The sequence below is a fragment of the Colias philodice genome, chromosome 7, assembly GCF_061535455.1.
Source record: "Colias philodice isolate Cphi_HAF_F1 chromosome 7, ilColPhil1 Martin Lab GWU primary, whole genome shotgun sequence".
Classification (NCBI taxonomy): Eukaryota; Metazoa; Arthropoda; class Insecta; order Lepidoptera; family Pieridae; genus Colias; species Colias philodice.
In genome coordinates, this window is record NC_143092.1 from 5,337,494 (window position 1) to 5,360,010 (window position 22,517).

A 22,517-nucleotide genomic window follows, 5' to 3' on the forward strand; every position below is an offset into this window, starting at 1 on the left:
TATTCTGAAGCCAACAAATGAGTGCTTATTATATTACAATATAATACCCTCTATACGTTGTAATTGACACATGGCTTCATCTAATATTTATTGCATATCATACGGAATAACAGCGATTTGATGCCTTGGTAATAACGTGGGGATTTGCCGCTGCTACAATAGGTTGAATAATTTAATGAGAATTTCATTTTAATAATTTTTATGTATGTAGATTTGAAATGAAACTTTATGTTGTGTTGTGTGTTGTTGTATTCTAATTATGTAAACTTTATGTTAGTCAATAATATAGTTGAGTAGATTTATTGGACGATTATGCTTCATCGTAAATTTGCTTTTAGTCGAAGAGTCGGCTCTTTACATTCTAATATTATCTATGACTAACCTATCGTACCTTTATAGAACCCAACTTGTGTTTAAGCAGTCTTTACATTTTTCACACTAAATACATAATCCGTCTTTTCTAGAACCGAACTTCGTTGGATCGTTCGACGTTGGCGAATACGTTTTATTCTTCTTCCGCGAGACAGCGGTGGAATACATCAACTGCGGCAAGGCCGTGTACTCAAGAGTAGCCCGCGTGTGCAAACGGGACACTGGTGGCAAGAATATACTGAGCCAGAACTGGGCTACGTATCTGAAAGCGAGACTCAACTGCAGCATTCCTGGGGAGTTTCCGTTCTACTTCAATGAAATACGTGAGTATTTGATAAATCATTGATGTGACTTCAGAAATGTATTGTAATTTGAATATGTTTACTTGATTATACATTTTTTATTGATATAATATGACGTCCTTACAATATATACGATGATATAAGTGTTAGAAAAATTGATGTACATAACAACATTAATGTAACAATTGTTATCTATCAATTTTTAATTCTTCAATTTATTCTGATATGCAAAACTGCGTTACAACAAAAATTAAATTATGCCTGATTATGTTGAGAAACAAGACAAACACATGACGCGAGCACCTGTCTATATAATTTACCCAAAATTTAAATGCTAACTCCCCAATTTTTCTGCTTCACTCGAACAGCAAACTAAACGTTCCCCACTTAGATTTTAACTACATCCCGCCACGTCCCTTCGGCCAAACACGCAAATATTGACTGTCAATTCGGGCCAAACATACGGAGTTTCAATTCAATGGTGCATAGAGATTTAAGCGACAAAAGCGTAGCCAATTCCCGTCGCGATCCCAATCTTCATCTAATATTAACGTGCACCGTTCTGCCTAACGCCTTCCCCCAATGCATTCCTTGCATAACTCATGAGAATGTAATAGCAACATTTAAATATAATTACCGTTTACTTCACCGAAACTCAATTAAAGGAAAGTCACTTGAAGCATACAGGATAACGCACTGCTTTGTTTTGACTTCAATTTTAATTAAAATACGTAATGTAATACGTAATGTTGATAGTTGATACGTATTTTTGATTAGTGCTTTTACTATTAACTTGTCAAGCTCTTCTTGGAGCTATTTTGCGAAGTTAACATCTTTTATATCGAAGGTTTTTATCTAATGAACTATCCTGATAAAAATTAAAGCATCATGATTTGATTTCATTTCGTGATTTTACTATATACGGCCAAAGTTGAAAGATGTTTATGATAGACCGTATATTCGCATTCTAGCCTAATAACCTAATAGTAAATGAAACCTATTTTTCTTGTATTATATCAAGTAGAACAGCTACTACTTTAATGAAATTGAGTGGCTTGAACACTATGAATTCAGAAAATAGATTTTCACATACAAACTAGCATTAAAAGAGTATAATGATAGTATTCTACGACCTACATTCTCTATAAGCCGTATTATTATAAACACGCTCTTTCCTTATAAAACATTGAATAAACTAGAACACGTACTTAAATAAAAATGAAAGGTAATTTTATGAGTCCGTGCGAACGTTGAAATTTTTAATTAAAAGTATTAAATGAAAAGCCCTTGTTTTTGTATATTATATTGCCCAAAGTTTCCGCTTTATTAAGCAAAGAAACAAAATTGTATACAGTGTGTCCAGAAATTTACAATGGGTTTGTTTTCTTGAGACAATACATTTTTTTGAACTGTTTCACTGTTTTTATAACATCATGAATATAAATATATTTAAATAAGTGGTTGAAGCTATAATTAACCCCACTTCACATGTGACACACTCGTTGTTAGTGGATTTTATTATTCAGAGGCAGGCGATATTTTAAATATAAATTATTTTTTCACAACTATATATAAAATAAATAAAATATTTTCATTCAGTTTGAAAAATGTCAATTTATTGCACAACTACTTTTAAATATTAATGCCACAATGCGTCTAATAAACAATGTTTCAGATTTATCCTTGCTAATTCTATGTCTAAGTTGTGGCTTTTGTTAATTGTTACCAAGCTTAAATCACTCCCTATAATACCATAACACAGAATTATAAAAAATGAACATGTGTTACGCAGATCGGGCGGTATTTAAATAAGGAGGTTAAAGAATAAATTATATTTATAGTCGGCACGCGCTAAGCTTTCGTTTTGACAACTCTTTCGTGTTTTGTTTGTAAAATATGTTCTTGCTTTTTCCCAAAACATCGCTTTACGCCTTTCTCATATTTAATACAACAGTTATTTATGATATGACATGCCTTTGCCTACATTTTTTCTTTAACGACCTGTAATGAAAATATATTAACCGAAATGTTTGCTCAATGGAATAGTTAATTTTGGATTTAAAAGCTTTTTACCCCTTATGAATGAATAAATACAAAAGGCCAAACTTTTCAATTATTGTTTAGAAATTAAGATAAGTTTTAAAACAGTCATGTTAATATAGAGTAAACTAATAACTAACAAATTCAAATAGTGTTGAACAGTTCGTAATTATTATTCAAACAATTTAAGCTTATGTGACATCTACAACCTTGGAACTAATCGTAGTAACTTCAGAGTAAAGTTTGACAACCACAATAGTTACAATTAATTGGATTGCTAACTCTTGTACTTCGGGAAAATTATGATTGTCTTGCAATTACGAATTGTTATATAAATTATTGTTTGTAGCAACGTTGAAATATTTCATTACATGTAATTTAACTTTCACAAGGGTTGTTTTCTGAAACTAATAATTACCATATATTTTAATACCAGGAATATTGATCTGTCTGTCTGCCTTTGAAATGTATACACATCGTTAGAGTTCGAGCAAGCCACTTCTCATTAAATTAACCCATCAGCAAAAATAACTCCAATATCTCAAAACTAAACCAAAAGCTCCAGTTCAGTTATTATGTTCTATAATACTGAATCAATTAAAATACCCGCTTAAGGTTTCCCTTTAACTAATATTACGACGCGTAATCCGCAACAGAACACTTCCTGAATTTCAGTCAGACTCCCGCGGGACACATTAAAAGCGAAACAGGATCGCGTCTGAATAGAATACCTCCATCTGTTTTATGTTCGCAGTTACATTTTGTTGTAAATTTAATTCGTTTTGCCTATAATGAAATACAATTATGTAGAATTATTGCCTGTTTAATTGGATCTTTAAGTACGTTCTATTTTATTTTCAATGTTCAATGTAAAAACTTATTCAATTCCTAACGCAATTTTATAGCTATAGGAAATATAAAGATATTTCATATATTTACAATTTATACGAAAGACTAAGTAAACTTTAGCATAAATAGAATAGTCTAGACAAACATTTCATAACGTCTAAATTTGTTTCAACAGAGAGCATTTACAAAGTTCCCGGGGACGACAGCCGCTTCTACGGAGTGTTTACTACCGCGTCAACCGGGCTTATGGGCTCTGCTATTTGCACCTTCACTATCGGCGACATCCAGAAGGCATTTGAGGGGAAGTTCAAGGAACAGGCTACGTCCAGCTCTGCTTGGTTACCAGTTATCAGCAGTAGAGTGCCAGAACCAAGGCCTGGTACTTGCGTTAATGATACTTCGTCGCTACCGGACACAGTGCTTAATTTTATTCGGTAAGTTGTTGATCTTTCAAAAATATTTCTTACCTGTATAACCTTCAGTAAAGAAAATTAAAATGTTTCATTTATACATTAACAAAAAATAATATAATATTTTGCAATTAACGAGTTCACAACGAAATCAGTCGCATTGTATCCAAGACGTGATTATCACAAGGTACGATTAGATCAATATGTCTGAAGACGCGAATCTTATTCCCGTACAAAGTAAACGAAGGTAAACAGAGTCGACGATCGCTTACAAACTTGCCACAGGAATCTCAACAGAAGCTCATTGAAATCGCAGGCACTTTTATCTAGCGACACGTCCTGTTAATTATTATCCGAGGCTCTCATCCCGAGGGTGTTCAATTATTTTTTTTCCACACTTTACACGATCCTCGTGTGGAAACGCTGAGATTTTAACACTTCACCTGAACCAGCGTGAAAATAACACATTTCACGCACCGAGATTGAAATTTTTAATTAAATAAGTGGGGATTTGTTGTCAGCGTGGAAAGAAACGCTTTTATCGCCGTGTGTCGGATGGCGTATCGCCTGACGCGTTATCGGGGACGCTTTACATTCGTTTTAATGTTTTTGTTGTGCTAATTTTCATCCAATTATGTTGTATTGTTGAAGTTAAACAACTTGCTTGGTAATTTTTGAGACAGGTACAATGATAAGGGTACATTTACATTTATGGGAAGTTTTATATATGCTGATGTAGATTCAATTTAATAATGTAGGAATTTCTTGATGTGTTAGTCAATTTTAGAACTTTAAGTTTTGTTCATACGAATTAAATTTTGGTTTATATAAATAACATAACAAATATAGTAGAATTTTCCGCACATATTTATTTATTCTTTATTGCTCCGTGAATGATTACAATAAAACTTAACCTAAGAATGTTTTACTTCACATAATAAGAGACAGTCGCACATTATTGTCCTGGTTTTATATATTTTCTTATCTTCCAAACAGGTCTCACCCATTGATGGACAGTGCGGTATCCCACGAGCACGAAAAGCCGATATACTACAAACGGGACCTGTTCTTCACGAGGCTGGTGGTAGACCGAGTAAAGGTCGACATGATGGGCCATCAGTTGGAGTATACCGTATACTATGCTGGCACAAGTAAGAACAATATTAGCCTTTATATCTAGAGCAGGAGGATTTGTTTAAGCATGTACTGTATTTGGAGCTGTTAAAATTCATATGTCAGATTTTTATAGCCAAGGTAAATTTTTTAAATTTACCACTGTCCACTACATAACAATATGAAGAGGTTATAAATACGTGTCAGTAACTTTTATCAAATAATATTATACGCTAAAATTTCTCGGTCGTGTCTAATATGGAACAAAACGTCTTTAAAAGAATTTATTACTTTTATTAAAGAGTTAACTTTTATATCATCTGCATATAACTCGCAGCCTTTGAACCTCAAAGCGACTCAAACCGTCAATCGGTAACGATGTAACATTTTCTTCTTTGATATTTCACTTACAAAATTACCCACACTTTACGATGTTTCTTAAGTGCACATCAACGTACAAATCGAATTAATAATTTTGACTTGAGTGATACAGTAATTGAATAATATTCGGGTCTACGGGTCGGGTCACGAATATTCGACCTACATAGATTTATTTTGGCAGCTGTCAATATTATACGGGCTTATGATTTGTTAACGTAGCGCGCACGACTCACTTGTATGAAAATTGTATTTATAAAGACTACCCGCCACTTAAATTGGGTTACTTAGAGCCCTTTCACATACTACGTAGTAGTGTGTATCAGGAACAAACTGTATATGATCAATGTTCATTTATAAAACGTTAAGAATTGTATACATATTTATTTTAAAATTAATTTTATAGAACTTGGCAATTCAGAAAACTTTCTGTTTATTGACGTACATTATACGTATTTTCTTAATACTATTATAAAGGCGAAAGTTTGTAAGGATGTATGGATGTATGGATGTATGGATGTATAGATGTATGGATGTTTGTTACTCTTTCACGTAAAAACTACTGAACCGATTACAATGAAATTTAGCACACATATAGAGGGTAACTTGGATTAACACATAGGATAGTTTTTATCCCGGAAATCCCACGGGAACGGGAACTATGCGGGTTTTCCTTTGCAAACGCGGGCGAAGCCGCGGGCGGAAATCTAGTATTAAATAAAAATTAGTAATGATAAGGTATTATATTTGCAATTAAAGATTCAAACATAATATAAGCGGTAATAATTAAGTTACAAAGTCACTTATATTTTTAAATTTTTAATTAAAGTTCACACAATATAAGCATCCACACTGAGAAAACGTAACGGCTATAAATAATCAAGTTGCTGCTATTTACAACCGAGTAACTTGCTTCGGAGGGAGCCTGCAAAGTTTGTTGCTAAAATTATACAAGTCAACTTTGTTAACGTATGTTGGTAATATAAGCCCACTAAGGTGGTCAAAAAATACGTATTTAGGGTTTGTTGCTTTTAACCTATTCACTCAGTAAACTTAACAAACCTATTTACTATAGTCAATCGTGTTACTCTTTTAACAATACCCAACGTGCTCTGTTGTTTTTAGCAAAGTAATTCAGTGATTTCAAATATGTTGCTTTGTAAAACTAGCTAAGTAACACAATAATGTTAATCATATTTATTGGGTAGGGACAGCCAATCTACTTTGTTACTTCTACTCAATTAAAAATTTGTATACGTAGCCAAGTTACTGGGTACTGTCAATCGTGTTCATTGGGTAACTATAACTAAATATACTCTGTTCTTTCTAGTCAATTAAGATTGGTATATTTAGCCAAGTTACTTTGAATTCTTAGGCGGGTTTATTAGGTAACCATAGCTAAAATACTTGGTTGCAAGTAATAATTCAAACGACACATATTAAGCTATTTATTTTCAGTATAAGCTGACCTGTGAATGTTCGTAAAACCTATACAAGGTGTAAGGGGATATACACATCCGAACAGGGCGTGATGTACTGTTCAGTTTCATCAGTACATCACGCCCTGCTTAGATGTGTACTCCCTTTCTGTTACACCCTGTATACAATGTGAGGTCAGCTCATACTGAAAATATTTATCTAGTTCGATATGTTGTCATTTCCACCATTATTAATGCAGTGGGAAAAATTTTGGCATGTCGGAAAAAAAGCCAATGAAACGTTCATGTAGGAAAACAACACTAATTTCCCGACACACCAAAAACTTAGAAGAAACTGAAAGAAAATTATGCACATTAATGAAATTAGCTTTATTCAGTACATGATACAATCATTTCAAGTAACATATCTACTACTTACACTTAAATACTACTACTTTTAAAAATAGTACACAATTCACAATGTCAAGAAACGATACTGGAGTTTTGTGTTTTAATTTTCACAATAACAGGGTGAAATATAAATCATGAGCAAACTTTTAAGGAATGACTCAGACTAAACCTGAACAACTTTAATTAGGTATAGGACCAAATCCAACATCGTAAAATAAATATCAGCTGTTTCATAATATACAAAAGTGGAATTATCTACTATGTCAAAATCTACGGAACAGCTGATTTTATTTCGCGATGTTGGAGTTTGTTCTCTAATGAAAGTGGTTTAGGTTTGTTTACATAAAAACAAACAACCATTATGGTAATGTAAGCAAGTTAATACACCTAAATTGTACTTATAAATGTATTTGATAAGTCAAAAGTTTAGGCAAAAACCATAGAATAAGCTAGGAGAATAAGTAATCTTTTTGATCTAATAATTTTATTACAACCCAACAAGTAAATCCGTCATTTTTTTTAAACATTTGAATTTATTCTCATTGAAACATAATTCACATTCGTCTTCGGGAAAATGATCATAAATGCTAAACTTAAACATTTTCTGCACCAAAAAAAATTTAAGTACAATAAGCTCTTTACATATTGTTCGTTTTCTATTATAAAGTATTCTGGTTGAACCTCGTTACAAATTTGATGTGTAGATATGCAGATATCATATCGGAACTATATCGTACCTACCTTATGTAATTTACATATTAAAGTAATAGGTATATGACAATATGATGCTTGATCAGAAGTAACTTACTAATTCAAATTTATTTTTGGTTTGATTGTGGGGAAGCTTTCAGTGATTTCGGTATATTGTCCTTTGCTTTTCATATCTTTTTCTAGCTGTAAACAAATAAAAAAAAACGTAAGTAAGTATACAAAAGTAATTAAACTAAAGCAGACAAAAAATTCTAAAAAACTTAACTCACCAGAAGATATCCTTTGGGTTTTTTAAGAGCAGCATATTCATTGTATTGAGGTATTAATTGGAGCTATGGTTAACTCTTTTGCAGCAATTAGCCTCGTCTCTGTAGTTTCTTGCCACTTTAGTTCTACGGCTGTCCATGGCCCAGAGGAGTTTTTGAGCCATAATAGTTTGTCTTCTGCATCTTGCTCTTCTATAATAGTTTGATTAAAATTCAAAATGATGATGAAAAATTATTGTTTTTAATGTAAATTTGAATCTGCCTTGTAGGTGCTGAGGCGGCGCTTCAACAGACACGTTCGTCACTCGACTATGATTTGATAGAAATGGCCGATTTTGCAGGCTACGCAGCCAATTCCTTGTTTAATTTTTATCAAGTTACTCGGTCAAAAATAGTATTCGCTCCGTTGTTAATTGCCGAGCTATGCTTATGTACCAATAGATAAGTTACTTGTTTGTTTTTAAGTAAGAAACACGGTTATATGCTTCATAGCAAGTGATTTAATTTTAGCCAAATAATATTATGTCTAAATTTAAATGATTTACTTGTCATTCAATGATAATGTAAGCTTGTTTATTTTTAACCGAACTCTGTGCAAATAGTAACCAACTATGGTTAAGTCTAAAAATAAATAACTTACTTATCATTAAATAATAACGTAAGCTTGTCTATTTTGAACCTAATTCGGTAAAGGTAATATTGACCGAGTCGTTAATTTTGAAATAAATAAGTACTTTTTTAATAATAGCTAAGAATATTTAGCAATACTTGCTTGTATAATACTAGCAAAGCTTTAATGCACATTTTAAATATGTCTTGATTGAATGCAGCAGAATAATTTTTAACCGAGCTAAATTGGTACTTTGCTAAAGCAAAATTTTCTCAGTGCAGTCGAAAAAAAACATCAGTATTAAAAATACCTTCGCGCCGTGAAATGAAAGAGTACCTCTGGATGAAAATGGAGCAAAAGCCATAACTCGTTTTTGTGACATTTGGACAAACGCAACCCTTCCGCCGCCATCAGTGTTCTCGCATTCTCGCTTTCTAATATTTCTTTTCATTAATAATTTATTTTGCATTGTTTTATTTACATAATATAAAACGTAAATTATTTTTCTGTGTGCACGCTCAGCCCTCCGTATCAGGGAAACGAGGCCAAATTTGATTGTTTCGCACAGTTCCTAACTCGTATTATGTACACAGCAAGATCCTAATTTCATCAAAGCTGCTTAAAATCCATTGTCATATCCGAGCGGGAAGATAGCCTTTGAAGGCAGGAAACCCCATTATAATTTTTATTGTTCGTACGCAACGACCATGCACAACACCTACTTTTTAACACTTTGTCAACTCACAATTTATTAACTTTTAAAAGCTCGCACTAAAGCTTTTAAGCCGCACACTCGAACAGTATTCCGTTTTCCTCAGAAGTAGCAAAAAGTACATTTCTCTTTAAGCCTTTTTGAAAGTCGCGTTGCATTTCCACGGTTTTTCTTTCTCCTAAGGGGTTGTAGGATCTCAAAAGTATAATGCGAACGAGTTTATTAATAACTCCAACACTTTCTGTTATTACACCACCGGTACTTGTGAATAATTACTCCTTCCTCTAGTTTTTATTCATAAAGTGTTCGTAAATTTTGTTAACTCAAACTAATTATGTTTGCATTTTGTTAGTATTATTTCGGTAGGTGCACGTGTGCCTTCAGATTGCGGCAGACCACAGACGTTGGGCGGAGTCGTCGGTGCGGCGTAAATTCGTACGTCGCGCATTAAACAACACCTTTAAGTGGTAATTTTCGTCCGTGTTGTTGCAATTTTCACCAATCTACCTGAAAATCGTTTTCCAAACTGAGACCCGCCCGAGACTACTGAATGGATTAAACTCACGTAGATATCTAACGAAGGGGGAGTTCGTTTACGGAACAACTTTTACGAAAGGAGAGCTACATTCGAGTTGGCGTTTGAAATGCTTGTGTGGAATATTAAATTGTTTAAGCGTTACCTTTGACGTTCCCTTCTGCTTTAGCCACGTACCGTGATAATTACTGTTGCTTAATCTGCATAATACTACTTTGTTTTGCCCTCAATAGTGAAAACTGTTTAAGCGCTAGCAAAATGTGGATACGAGAACGTTGATTATAAACTTTGCGAGACAAACTAGAACGCAATAAAGTGCTTAAACGTTACATGTACTTCCGCGTCTGACAGTGCACCAAAATAAATGGTTTCGTGTATTCAAACTGTGAAGAGTGAGCTGCCCGAAAATCTACACTTAGTTTACAATTTAAACTCGAGCGTGAAATAAGTTGTACGCCTCAACCGTTGTGGATCGCCTGAGGGATCTTAAAAAGGACAGTTTACTCTTTCAATAAAGACTCCGACTGCATCCGTGGTCTGGCGACGTGATATTGCCTCCCGCTTAACCCGCTTCGAGTGCTTACCGCGTTATAATATGCATTAAACTGCGCTAGCCGTGGCGTGAAGTTGTAGCGGCGCTCGAGGTGCCGGCAGACAATGAGAAATGAGCGTATGATGTTCCCGCAATGCGGGCCCCTGCCTCGCCTCATTCCATTTGTTTTATCACGCCTAAATCACTGTTGCCACACAACTTTGCGGAGGTTGATAAAAGTTTGACAGCAACTGTCATGTACACCCCCGTGTTTGTCAATGGGAGGGAGGCGAGGTATCAAAGACATTAAGAGTATTTAGAAGTTAACGAAGTTAATTAAATTCCTCGAGTTGACATCAACAGTGAGAGTCTAAGGGCGTCTTTGTAAACAAACATAATAATAATGTAAACGTATCGCGCAAAGACAGCTTGTGTTCACAATTATGAAACTTAATTATAGGGGCTGAATCTATTCGTATAGACATACATAAATACATAGAAAACATCATCGATATAAAGAACCAATTTAAATGAACCGAGTTATATCGGATATACCCTCAGCTCAAGCCTGTATCAAATACACAACTAGGTTGATTAAGCTTTGAACGTGCATGATCCGAAGCTGTTATTAAAAACGATTTAAAATTCACAGTCAGCTCAACGTGGAGTGGTCGGTGGATATATCGTAGCCATGATGATATAATTACGTGAACTCGAAGTCACAAAACGCTTAGTCCTTTGAGGTTTGGAATTTAGTTAGAGTTGGTGCATTGGCCAGACAGATTTAATAGCTTTTACTACGCATAAATGTCGCGAAAAGTTTAAACTGTCCTTTTCTTTAGCTATCATATTTACATTTGCATAATGTTGCATTTTGCTACTTAGTACTTCTCAGACTACTTTTAAATATGCATGGAGAGACTGGGAGGACATTTATTAGAGAAATAATACACATATAAAACGCAATACAAATTTTAAAATGTAATAGGTGTAGGTATTCTAAACTTAAGAGTCGTTTATACCTACAATATTATGGAAGATTTTATATATCACAATACATTTACCGCCATGGCCATAAAAAGTTTTCTTTGCATAAGTATTAACGGCCTCATAATTATTTACAACACTCGTATCGTATATGTAATAACGATACACTGTGATATTGCTCTTAAAGTATCGGAAAGCCATTTGCGTAAGTGCATGAAGTCAAAGTTTTGCCGTAAACATGAATTGCGATCAAAGCAAAATGATATGTGAAGGTGGTACATTAACTGTAACATCAAAATGTGTTAGCAATTTTCAAATTTATTTTATACACATGCAACCAATACTTAGCAGCCTCGATATTCACATAAATTTAATAGTGTAATTTTTTTTAAAGCTGAATTATTTAACTGAATGACTCTACCATCATGTGTTGTTTATAAAAAATTGTATTATTTTTTTTGTGTACGTGAGTATCTTTTATTTTTATTATTATTTTAAAATATTTTCCACACAATTTTATGTAAATAACTATTTACATGATAATGTTTTAAGTATAACATGTTAAGACTCTTACCGCAAAATCGCGATAATGTACACTTTTTGTAACTTAATAACCATGAAAAGCATTAGCAGTTTGTATTTTATATAGCGTCGCCATTTAGAATTCATTTTATTAAACTATCAATATAACAGCAATCTCGTAAAAATCTATCTCATATATTAGATGTTCTCGATACTGTATAGCTTCGGGCTTCATCGATGCATTGGCAGGACGAAAATGAACAATATTTATTGCTCAGAGCTGGGGCGGAAATTCCTAAGTAATTTATAGTTCAACGCTACCTTAGCTTACATTGTGTCCACTATTTTGAGTTAGCTCGTAGCTTTGAGGTTTTCCTGAGATATTCGATAGTGTTCATGAATGATAGTTGGGAAGCTGCTACACGTGATGCCTGTAAATTTTGTATAACGTCTTATTCTGTTTACTCGGACAATGTAGTTACAGTGTCCTGCATCTCTCGATTGAGTTAGTGCTTTATACCTGATCAAAGCATTTCCTTTTTGAGGTATACAATATGTTTTAAATATATAATAAAATACGTACGATAGTAAAATAGTATGATAGTTTTAATCCCGGATAATATTCGTGCTCGTTATTTTAATCAATACTGCTCCAAATTAGTTCGTTCAAACACCTATTGAATGATAACGACTTAATTCGGGGTCTGTCATTAAAATTGTATATATTTTAGCAACCCGTGTTATTAATGACTACAGATAGTTATATATTCAGTCATTATTCAAAACAGTTTAATTTAATATAATTTAATGGAAGTCAGAAATTCAAATGAACAAATTCAAGCCGTCGAGCTTAGCGGTCTATTTACAAAAGGATTGCCCCTTCGCACAAACACGAAGCAATTAGTTATACCCATAATTAGCATTCAAATCGCGTCCACTGAGAATAAACATTGATTTTTTTATATCCCGAAACTGAGGGGAGGGCCTGTCGGGAACAGGATTTAGAATACTAATGTGTTCACTTTTGAACGGTTTTTCGCGCCCCGATAAAAGTACCCAACGTTTTTTGCATAAAACATCTCATCAAAGGATTGCTTAGGTCCCAGTGTATATTGAATATCAAAAGGTACGGGAAAGTTTCCGAAGGTGGCGCGGTCGCGGCATCCCTAATGCCACGGCCACCGTGAAAGCCTCCTTTAAAAATACACCTTTGATACGTGTTCAGAATAACCGACCGCTTAATACAAAATACAAAATAACGAGACACCTACAACCCTTCTCTAATATAAAATTCTATGAGGAAAATATTTTTCACTCCCTGGATATGTATAAAATCTCTTAAGGAATTCTCTGACCTGATATAAACTAGCTATAAATGAAGCTCTATTTAAAGGAAAACTAATTTTCCGTAACCTTTAATAATAACGCCAATATTGTTAATCACTCTCAAAATACATCAAATATCTTTAACAGTTAAGGTAAATATTTTATTCAAAATGTGAGCTCGAATTCTATAGTAAAACGTGTTCACAAGTATGTCTAATTATAATGTAGGTCACATAGCACCTAAAAACTATCGATCTCCCTGATTGCTTTTCAGTCCTTGAATATTGAATGTACAAGCCTTGAAACTTATAACAATACATTGTCAGCCGATACATGTTATTAGTGCTGGCCTTTGAAGTTATTTATCAGAAACGAAAATAGTATTAAATACATCAATAGCTCAGCAATAGACACATAAAATTTCTAACGTTTCTCATAAAAGTAGCTCGAGAGCTCGCTGGCAAACGTTTAAAAGCCGCGTTCTTCGATTTACGGCGTCTATAAAATACATATTGCGATCCCTGATAAAAGTCCGCGCCGAATTTGTTCATATTGTCAACCTCGAGATTTATTTGTTACGGTTTACGTAACGAATCAAGAAAACGGGACATTTAGGAAATGTATTTGACCAGTAAATGTTTAACCACTACCTAACCATTATCGTACAATGCTTCATTAATTTAATTAATTTCAAAAAGAAGAAAAGGAAAAGTAATGAAAAACAATGCTTGGTCATAATCGAGTATGCGAACGATATATGCGAATAAAATATTACAAGACACAAAAGTTTCCCAGAATTTTACATGCGCGTAAATGCGAGGTTTCCAATAATCGTAAGTTAAAAGTCGGCCGATTCGATTGGTTACCGACTTTTTTATGAAAAGCAATAAAGATGTTAGAGCTACTTTGTGTTTGAGAATTTATACCACTCGGAGGATAAAACTTATATTGTTCCGGAGATCGCAAAAAAGTTTTCACTTAGGCTTGTCGGAGCAAAATCTTTATTGGATTGTGGGGTAATTCCTTTTATACCACCTCCGGAGGGTTGTGATCACTGAGTAAGAAAATATGGAAATATAATTACAAAATGTAGCAACCCTTATCCTTGTCCTTAATTTAATTTAGTGACAAGATTCGGAAATAAGGTTGGACATATTAACTCAACGAGCGAAATTAACTATATAAAAATATATATTTTTTGTAAACGTAGCGGAACGTAGTATTTATTGTCTTAACTAGCTAGAAGATTATTTCATTGTGATGAAACTGCAAATAAATAAAATATTAGTAAATATTTCGTAAGAATAGATAGTTATTGAGATTTTAACGAAATAAATCACACATTATTCATGATTACTAATTACTATTGTTGATTGCTACTTATACGTGTTTGTTTTACAATCCTAATTTTCTCCACACGTCCTCAATACATCTCGCTATTAAAAACAAAATGTACTCAATTTGTTCTGTTCTTCATTTGTTCTCCTTAGAGGCTCCGCAGGGATTGACCGGTTCGATTAGACCAATGCGTTTAATTATTTTGCCAGTCCCAATCGTGATCAGAATTAATGACTATAACTACGTTTATTTATAAGCCTCCATGTTAGACGGATTACCAGCGTCTGCATCGCTTTAACCTAATTAAATATTTGATAGTGCGCTGGGAATTATAGTGCTCTTTAAAAACATACATCATTATTCTTTGAAGTCATATTACGTGGTTTTACGGAGGAGCTTTCTGTTTATATACAATCGTAATACTTTATTACTATTTTCGTATGTATGTTTTATAATGTTAAGCTATAAAATAAGTTATACATGTAGGTACGCATTAAGCTGTTTCAAAACAACATAAAGCAAGAGGAAAGTAAACTAGTTGACACAACACATTAAATAAGTTTCCAAATGATAACCACAATTATCAGTATGACAAATATTGCATCGGAAGGCTGATAACGAATGGGCAAAAAGTAATTTCAACTCGTCTTTACCCCCTAACATTACGTGACGTCACGTCTTAAAGCTTAAAGCGTGTTACGAGGTTGCCATAAACAGATTTCAGTTTGGCCCTGTACCTCCCTATTTGCTTGCCGGATTCCGTGAATGCTTTCTCTTGTACTCGCTATTATCGCATCAACTTGAAATACTGTCAAAATTTAAAAGCCGCTAATGTATGGTGTGGCACAGACCGCGGTAATGCTCCTGTGTGTTTATATATCTTACGACGAATAGTTTGCATTTGAGGATATAACAATATGTAATTTCTGGCGTTCTACGTATTAGTTATCATTATTTAGTTTTATTATCCCTAATATTAAGATTAACGTTTTTATTCTATTCATTTTTAATGTTGGGATTCAATATCAACGAACAGACTATGTTGTACTGTATTTTATAGTTTAACTTCACTGCTGAACTTTTCATAGCCTACACAGAAACATTTAATTTATTATCAAAAACACAGGTTTATAATTTATCATACAAAAAATTGTTTTATATTCGGCACATGAACCTTGAACTAATATAAATTCCAATACCGCTTACATATTATTCCGTAATGATGGCAGTTTCCATAACGCAACCTCTATGTTGGCACGATTGCCCTAAATTTAGTTCTCATTATCTTTATTACACCTTTGATGTTAATCACAGCAGGCTTTATTGCATCAAATGACATAGGTATTAAATAGCTTGGCCCTTTTAATGAAAGTAGATTAATACAGAATGTCGAGTTGTGTGTAGAAATACTTTTTTTGCGATTTAAGCCTTTATTTATTATTTATAACATGCTTTTGCATTTTCATTTATACCATATTTATGTTTTTTTTATTTAATGTAAAAAATAAGTAAATGCGAGAATTAATTGACAATTGTAACTTAACAAAACAATAGCCGAATATAATATGTAGTTAGCTTTGATCAATACGCGAACTACGTGGGTAGGATAATATAATATATAATTCAAAATATTTATATGTAGCACATATAGAAGCTTCAAAGCATTAATTATAATGTTATAATCAACTGTAAAGTAAATACCTCTGCTATTTCAATGTCAAATCAAATCATCGTAATTGCTTTACACTCTCGTTTTCGCAAACATGGAATACATCAACAATTCTTATTGTGCGGGGAACGGTAACAAACTGTAATTATATTCCATCAAAGGTCTTAGGAATTGCGTACATTAACACCCACATATAAGGCTTTGTACACACTATAATGGAAGTGAATCAATGCTATTTGACAGGTGTATTGTCGCGGCGAGTGTATAGGAATATTGAGAGTACTGCTATTTTCTTCGGCCGAATCTCGAGCTCAAAGACGCTGCAGGCTTTGTGGCAAGGGCCTTATGACGAATCACTATTAATTTATTAAAATATTTATTATGCCAATACGAACCACTGACGCATTAACTTATAAAAATAACATAATTATTAGCCAAAATATTGCAATATTTTGGCGTAGAACCAGAACTTAACTGCTTAAATTTCGATTGACCTCATAGTAAAATATAACATAACCAAAGAAAACAGTGTGAATATCATCCCAAGGCTGTAAACAAACCCTTAGTGGGTTCATGCGATATTCATCGTACATAATTATCCACGCCTGTTTACGTCAATCAGGTGCTACGCATGTGTCGCGAAAACTAATGGCCTGTAATGGCTGGATACATTATTAAATGAAATCGCGAGATAGATGTTACAGCCATTTGTAATACACTTCATTTAAACCACAAATTCAATAACTATTGACGTCGAATTTTATATTTAGGTTCATAGCATTAAAATGCTTTATTAATATAAATGTTTAAAGAATAGAAAAAAATCGATTACGACTCGATCGTTCGTTTTCGAGCTCCCATCATTCGCCATTCCGGGACGACGCGGACGGCTCAGCCACCTGTAAAAAAAAACATAACTGTTTAATTTTATTGTTTTAAATATTATAGCAACATACAAAAATGCTACTACACTTTATAAAGTATAATATGAACTTTCTTAGCTTGATACCAACGGATTTACGTCCCCATTTGTTATTATTAACAGAAATATCGAGAAATATTAAATCCATGTACATATGGCAGCTACGAATATAATTAAGGGTACACTAACAATGCGGATCTGGTCGCAATGACGCACAACGCACCGTCTGCAACACGTACCATCTATGTTATAACCCAGTTAGGTAATTTTGGTACATGCCTTAATCCAATTAGCTATTAAGATCCGTGGTCCGAATATTAATTTGCTCGTGAATTGGTTCGTTTTGAAAGGAAACTTGTGACCTTATGTACAAAGGTTTAACGAAATATCCAACGGTCACGTGCGAGATCTGATTGTGTACAATTGTATTTAGAAAGATTTTGCTTGGTTTTACTATATTTTTGTCTTGTGTTGTGACGAAAACAAAGTATTAGATTTCGTAACCTGATAGTGGATTGAAGTAAATAGATTTTTCGTTCGCTTATTTTCACCGAATATAGTGAAAAATATGTTTAAAAAGGACCTCTAAGAATAATAAAACGGTTAAAGCGAAAGTTCACGGCCTGTCACCGACGACGACTCAAATTAATTGAGGCGTCGCTCGAAGCGCCATTGTAATTTATCATTTTATTAGACAAGCTGTTTATTAATGCACACAGTTTTGATTTGGTGAATTATTACCATGCCAAGATAGATTGCGTTATCAAACTTTATTACTTCCACTTTGTCGCAATTTTTTGATAAGCGGTTATGGTTTCAGACTAAATTTATATTAAGTATAAAGATGTTATTCAACGACATTTTGATCTTTCATCAATTAAATTGCTATATTTTTGGCCTCACCCACACGAATAATAACAAGAAGTCAAATAATCAACACAATAAACAGAGAACCCCTAGACCTTCGCTAATTGATCCCTGAACGTAACGAACCATTATAATTTCTCCTTATGGCTAGACGTTGCCGGCACAATTAACGAAAACCTAATTACAAAGGAACCCGACTTTATGGACAATATAAAATAAAATATTGCCGTGTATGAAAGTTCACTTTCCCAATTTACGGGTTGAAAAGCCTTTTGTTATTGCATCAAATCTTTGAAAAGGGGCCAAATATTTTATTTCGAGTGACAAAAGGCTGATATGAACAGACAGTGGGCATAACTGTTTCGTATTATTTAATAACAATTTCACTCACATATGCTCCAATTTGAATATCGAAAGTTTCTCGTATCCAATATATATTTGATTGTTACAGATGAAGGCAAAATTCATAAAATCGTTCAGTGGACTCGGAACGGTGACAGCCAGTCAGCTTTACTTGACATATTCGACGTAACTCCCGGTGAACCTATTCAGGTATGTAGTGCGCATAAACTGCAATTTTAACACTTCGCATATTGACACGAGTGTAATTTGCTGTGGAACAGAATACTGGAATTGAATAGAATAAAACATTTTGCATAGTTTGCTTTTTCGAACAATAAAAAGACTTTACATATATTTTTCGCGTTGAATTATTTCAATTTACAGATAACTTAATGCTTTGTCAATAAACTTAGGAGTACTCAACAGTATTAATATTTAATATATTGCATTATTTTTCGAAACATATAGTTGCATGATGTTACTTAATAATTCATCCCATATGAAAATTAACTTTACATATAAACAATTAAGATATACATAAAGTTTTAAATAAATTAGCTTCAGTGAACTTCGTAAGCACTATAAGATTTACATCTTTACTTTTCGTAGGCGATGGCACTATCTCGCATGCACGGCTCGCTCTACGCGGCATCTGACCGGCGAGTGCTACAGCTACGCCTGGCGTTATGCGCGCGCCGCTACGACGCGTGCGTACGATGCGCACGCGATCCGTACTGCGGGTGGGATCGAGACGCTGGCGTTTGTAGAGAATATATGCCGGGGTGAGTTGTAAATTAAGATATACAGTAGTAATATGCGTTTTAATACTGATGTTGATACATGTTACAATAATCAGATTGTTATTCTTAATAATAAAAGCTTGCAGTAACAGTGAAAAATATGAAATATTGAAGAGTTATTTTTTTTTTTTCATTAATGAGAACATAAGACTTTTTACAATTTGATAAAATAAATTTTTGCTTATTACCACCTATTACAACTAATTAAATATACATATTAATTTTTATTTGAAATACAGTTTATCAATATTTTTAAAGCTTAATATTTTCAAACGTATAATTTACCCGTATCTAATTGAAATTGAAATTTTATTAAAATTGCTATATTGAACTTGTAATCACTTTTTAGACGTTATCAGCGGCGCTGTTCGAAAACGTAGTGATTTTGATAATTAATATTCACCGTTATTTTTATTGCCATAGCCACTATCCAACAACAATGTCCATACTTTATTATCATCGACTGCATAGCTTTCAAATTTAATAACCCAGTGCTATTAACTAAGTTTCAGTCGATGCTATCGATAACATTAAATCGATTCTTAATAATACCCTGCCGGCCGTCCATTGTGTATCAAATAATCACACGAGAACAAACAACTGAAATTTCAAATACAACCTTTATTTTTGACTATCAAGCAATCGCTGTATGTTTAACCAAAGTCAATAATAATGAACAATACTTTGACAATTTTCTGAAATGTAAACGTAATTATATTAAATGGATATCGGAACTAGGCTAGTTGTTTTACAATAATTATGAAAATAGCATGTGATTATGATTATCTGTTGTCTGCATAATGCGTACGTATTATTTGTTATTACGTAAATTGTAGTACTCATCAAAGAGTATGGCTCTATGATATAGGTATTTATATCACAATTCATTTACTAAAATTGTGCTGTACATTAATGAGAGTATAATAAATAATTTCCTTTCCATTGCAAATAATACCTATACATACAGCTATATACTAGTTGCACATTGATAAAAACTGCTATACAATTCTCAGTTTTTGTAATTAATCCATCTATATAAAATAAGTCACGAAAACTCTCTTACCAGGTTAATCCAAGACGTAGCAAATGAAACAGCGGATATCTGCGACTCGTCCATATCACGAAAGAGTGTATCAGCCACGTGGGGACAGAGCCTCCATCTCGGCAGCTTCGTGAAGATGCCTGAAGTTCTACAACCCAGAGCGGTATCCTGGTACCACTATTCGAGAGAGAAAGGACGCCATCCGATCACTTTTAAGTGAGTTTTGTTAAGCATTAATGTTGTATTTAAGAACATTGTTTGAGGTCTTTGTTGTATTAGTTTCCACATACCACGATCTCGTTGAAAAATTTTACATTGGCTATCAATAAAATGAACGACAGACGTGTTATTAAATGGCATAGCAAGTGCATTTACTACAAGTTTAAAATATAGGATATACAACGAATAAAGTAATGATACAACATTCAATACATACATTCCTATGAACAGTAGGCAACGCAAGAAGATTAACCAAAATTATTGAAAACCGTACACTAAGCGTAATAATACATTCAATACCACAAACGTAGCATTCCTGCGGGGTGCACTGTACGCGTGCAACAAGATTAATTAAAGTGTTTCCAAATCCACTTCTATCTACTTCCGTGGGCATAATTAAAACTCGGGGGAAACGTTTGTATCGCTTTCTCTCCTGCCATGCCTTTTAAACTGTTTTCAAATCCTTCACACGGAGGCGGTAGTTAATTGTTTTTTTAACCTTGGCTTTTGTTTTTATTTCTCTCATTATTGTTGAGTTGTTATTCTAGTAATTCGAATGCACAAGCATTCAAAGTCAAGTCTGTGGTATATGGTCTTTTTAAATAGATGTCAACATGTCTTTGTTATTATGTACCTACATGTAAACACTTGAAATATTTTAGATTCCGAGAAAAATGAAGGCAAAAGAAATTACAAAAGCTTCAAGGTCTAAAGATAGAATTTAGGAATATTCATATAATTCTTACATTTTCAGTAAACCAGAGAAATACATAGAGACGTCAGAACACGGGTTGCTCATAATATCCGTGAATGAGGGTGACGCGGGGCGCTACGACTGTTGGCTCGGCGGCTCTCTGCTGTGCTCTTACAATATTACTGTTGATATACACAGGTAATTAAAACAATTATTACTAAGACATAATTGTGTATAAATAAATGCATGTACACTTTTCATATACGTTAGTTAAAGTGATAAAATATCTCTACCCTTACACTTTTAACCGGACTGGCCAAATTATCTTGTTCCTAAAATTATAAAAATGTGCTTTCACTTTAACATCCATTTAATTTAGTAATTGTCCATTCAATTGGTAAACAAAGAGCTTCATGTAATTATGCTACCTGTATTATACAATATGAGAAATTATAATACAAAAATATTTAAAATAATAATACCCAATTTGCATAAAAGCAATTTCTATTTGTAGAAACGTCATTAATATAATGCACATAAATTATGCGCAATGCAATGAAACGTTTATTTTGGCTAATTTTATTGTTTAATATCATTCTCCATTAGTGGTTGCAATTTAACCGATTCACGTTTGTTCCGTAATCATTTTTTACCGGAAATATGTTTTCTATTATTCAATCAAACCAAGGTTTTACTATTCATTGCAATAAGTTTTAAACTGTATAATTAATTTGAAACTCACAAGAACACCAGAAAACTTTAGCGTATATAATATGTTCATTTTATAATTTCAGGTTTCTTCAGAAACACGACCATAATTGTAATATGCATTTCAATTCTTAAAATTTATCCAGTTTAAATACAACACTTTCCATTTACTTCTTATAAATGTCTGTATATCGGTTAAGCACGCTTAATGAATATTTATTGCAGATGTTCACCACCTGAGAAAAGTAACGAGTATCAGAAGATTTATTCAAACTGGTGTCACGAGTTTGAAAAATATAAAAGCGCAATGAAAACGTGGGAAAGAAAACAAGAGGTAAGTCGAAAGTACTTAGATAAACGTAGTTTTTAAAGTAAGCTGCTTTTCTTCACAAATCTGTATCTGTAGCGTACTTAGTGTTCTA

The 22,517-nt window shown here is 33.4% G+C and overlaps 1 protein-coding gene and 1 long non-coding RNA gene across 3 annotated transcripts in view; one reads left to right on the plus strand and one right to left on the minus strand.

Moving 5' to 3' along the window:
• Positions 1-22,517, plus strand: part of LOC149487051 (semaphorin-2A-like) — a 248,627-nt gene that overhangs the window by 223,420 nt on the left and 2,690 nt on the right. For both annotated transcript variants that reach the window (XM_089697292.1, XM_089697290.1), the window contains 8 exons: positions 465-695; positions 3,739-3,997; positions 4,970-5,124; positions 18,742-18,842; positions 19,242-19,414; positions 20,499-20,690; positions 21,448-21,585; positions 22,321-22,429. In XM_089697292.1, the coding sequence (XP_089553418.1) occupies positions 465-695; positions 3,739-3,997; positions 4,970-5,124; positions 18,742-18,842; positions 19,242-19,414; positions 20,499-20,690; positions 21,448-21,585; positions 22,321-22,429 (1,358 nt within the window). The remainder of the gene's footprint in view (positions 1-464; positions 696-3,738; positions 3,998-4,969; positions 5,125-18,741; positions 18,843-19,241; positions 19,415-20,498; positions 20,691-21,447; positions 21,586-22,320; positions 22,430-22,517) is intronic.
• Positions 7,258-8,590, minus strand: LOC149487053 (uncharacterized). Its single transcript, XR_016315839.1, has 2 exons — positions 8,274-8,590; positions 7,258-8,187 (listed from the first exon to the last, which is right to left on the minus strand). It is a non-coding gene; the product is annotated as an uncharacterized LOC149487053 (long non-coding RNA).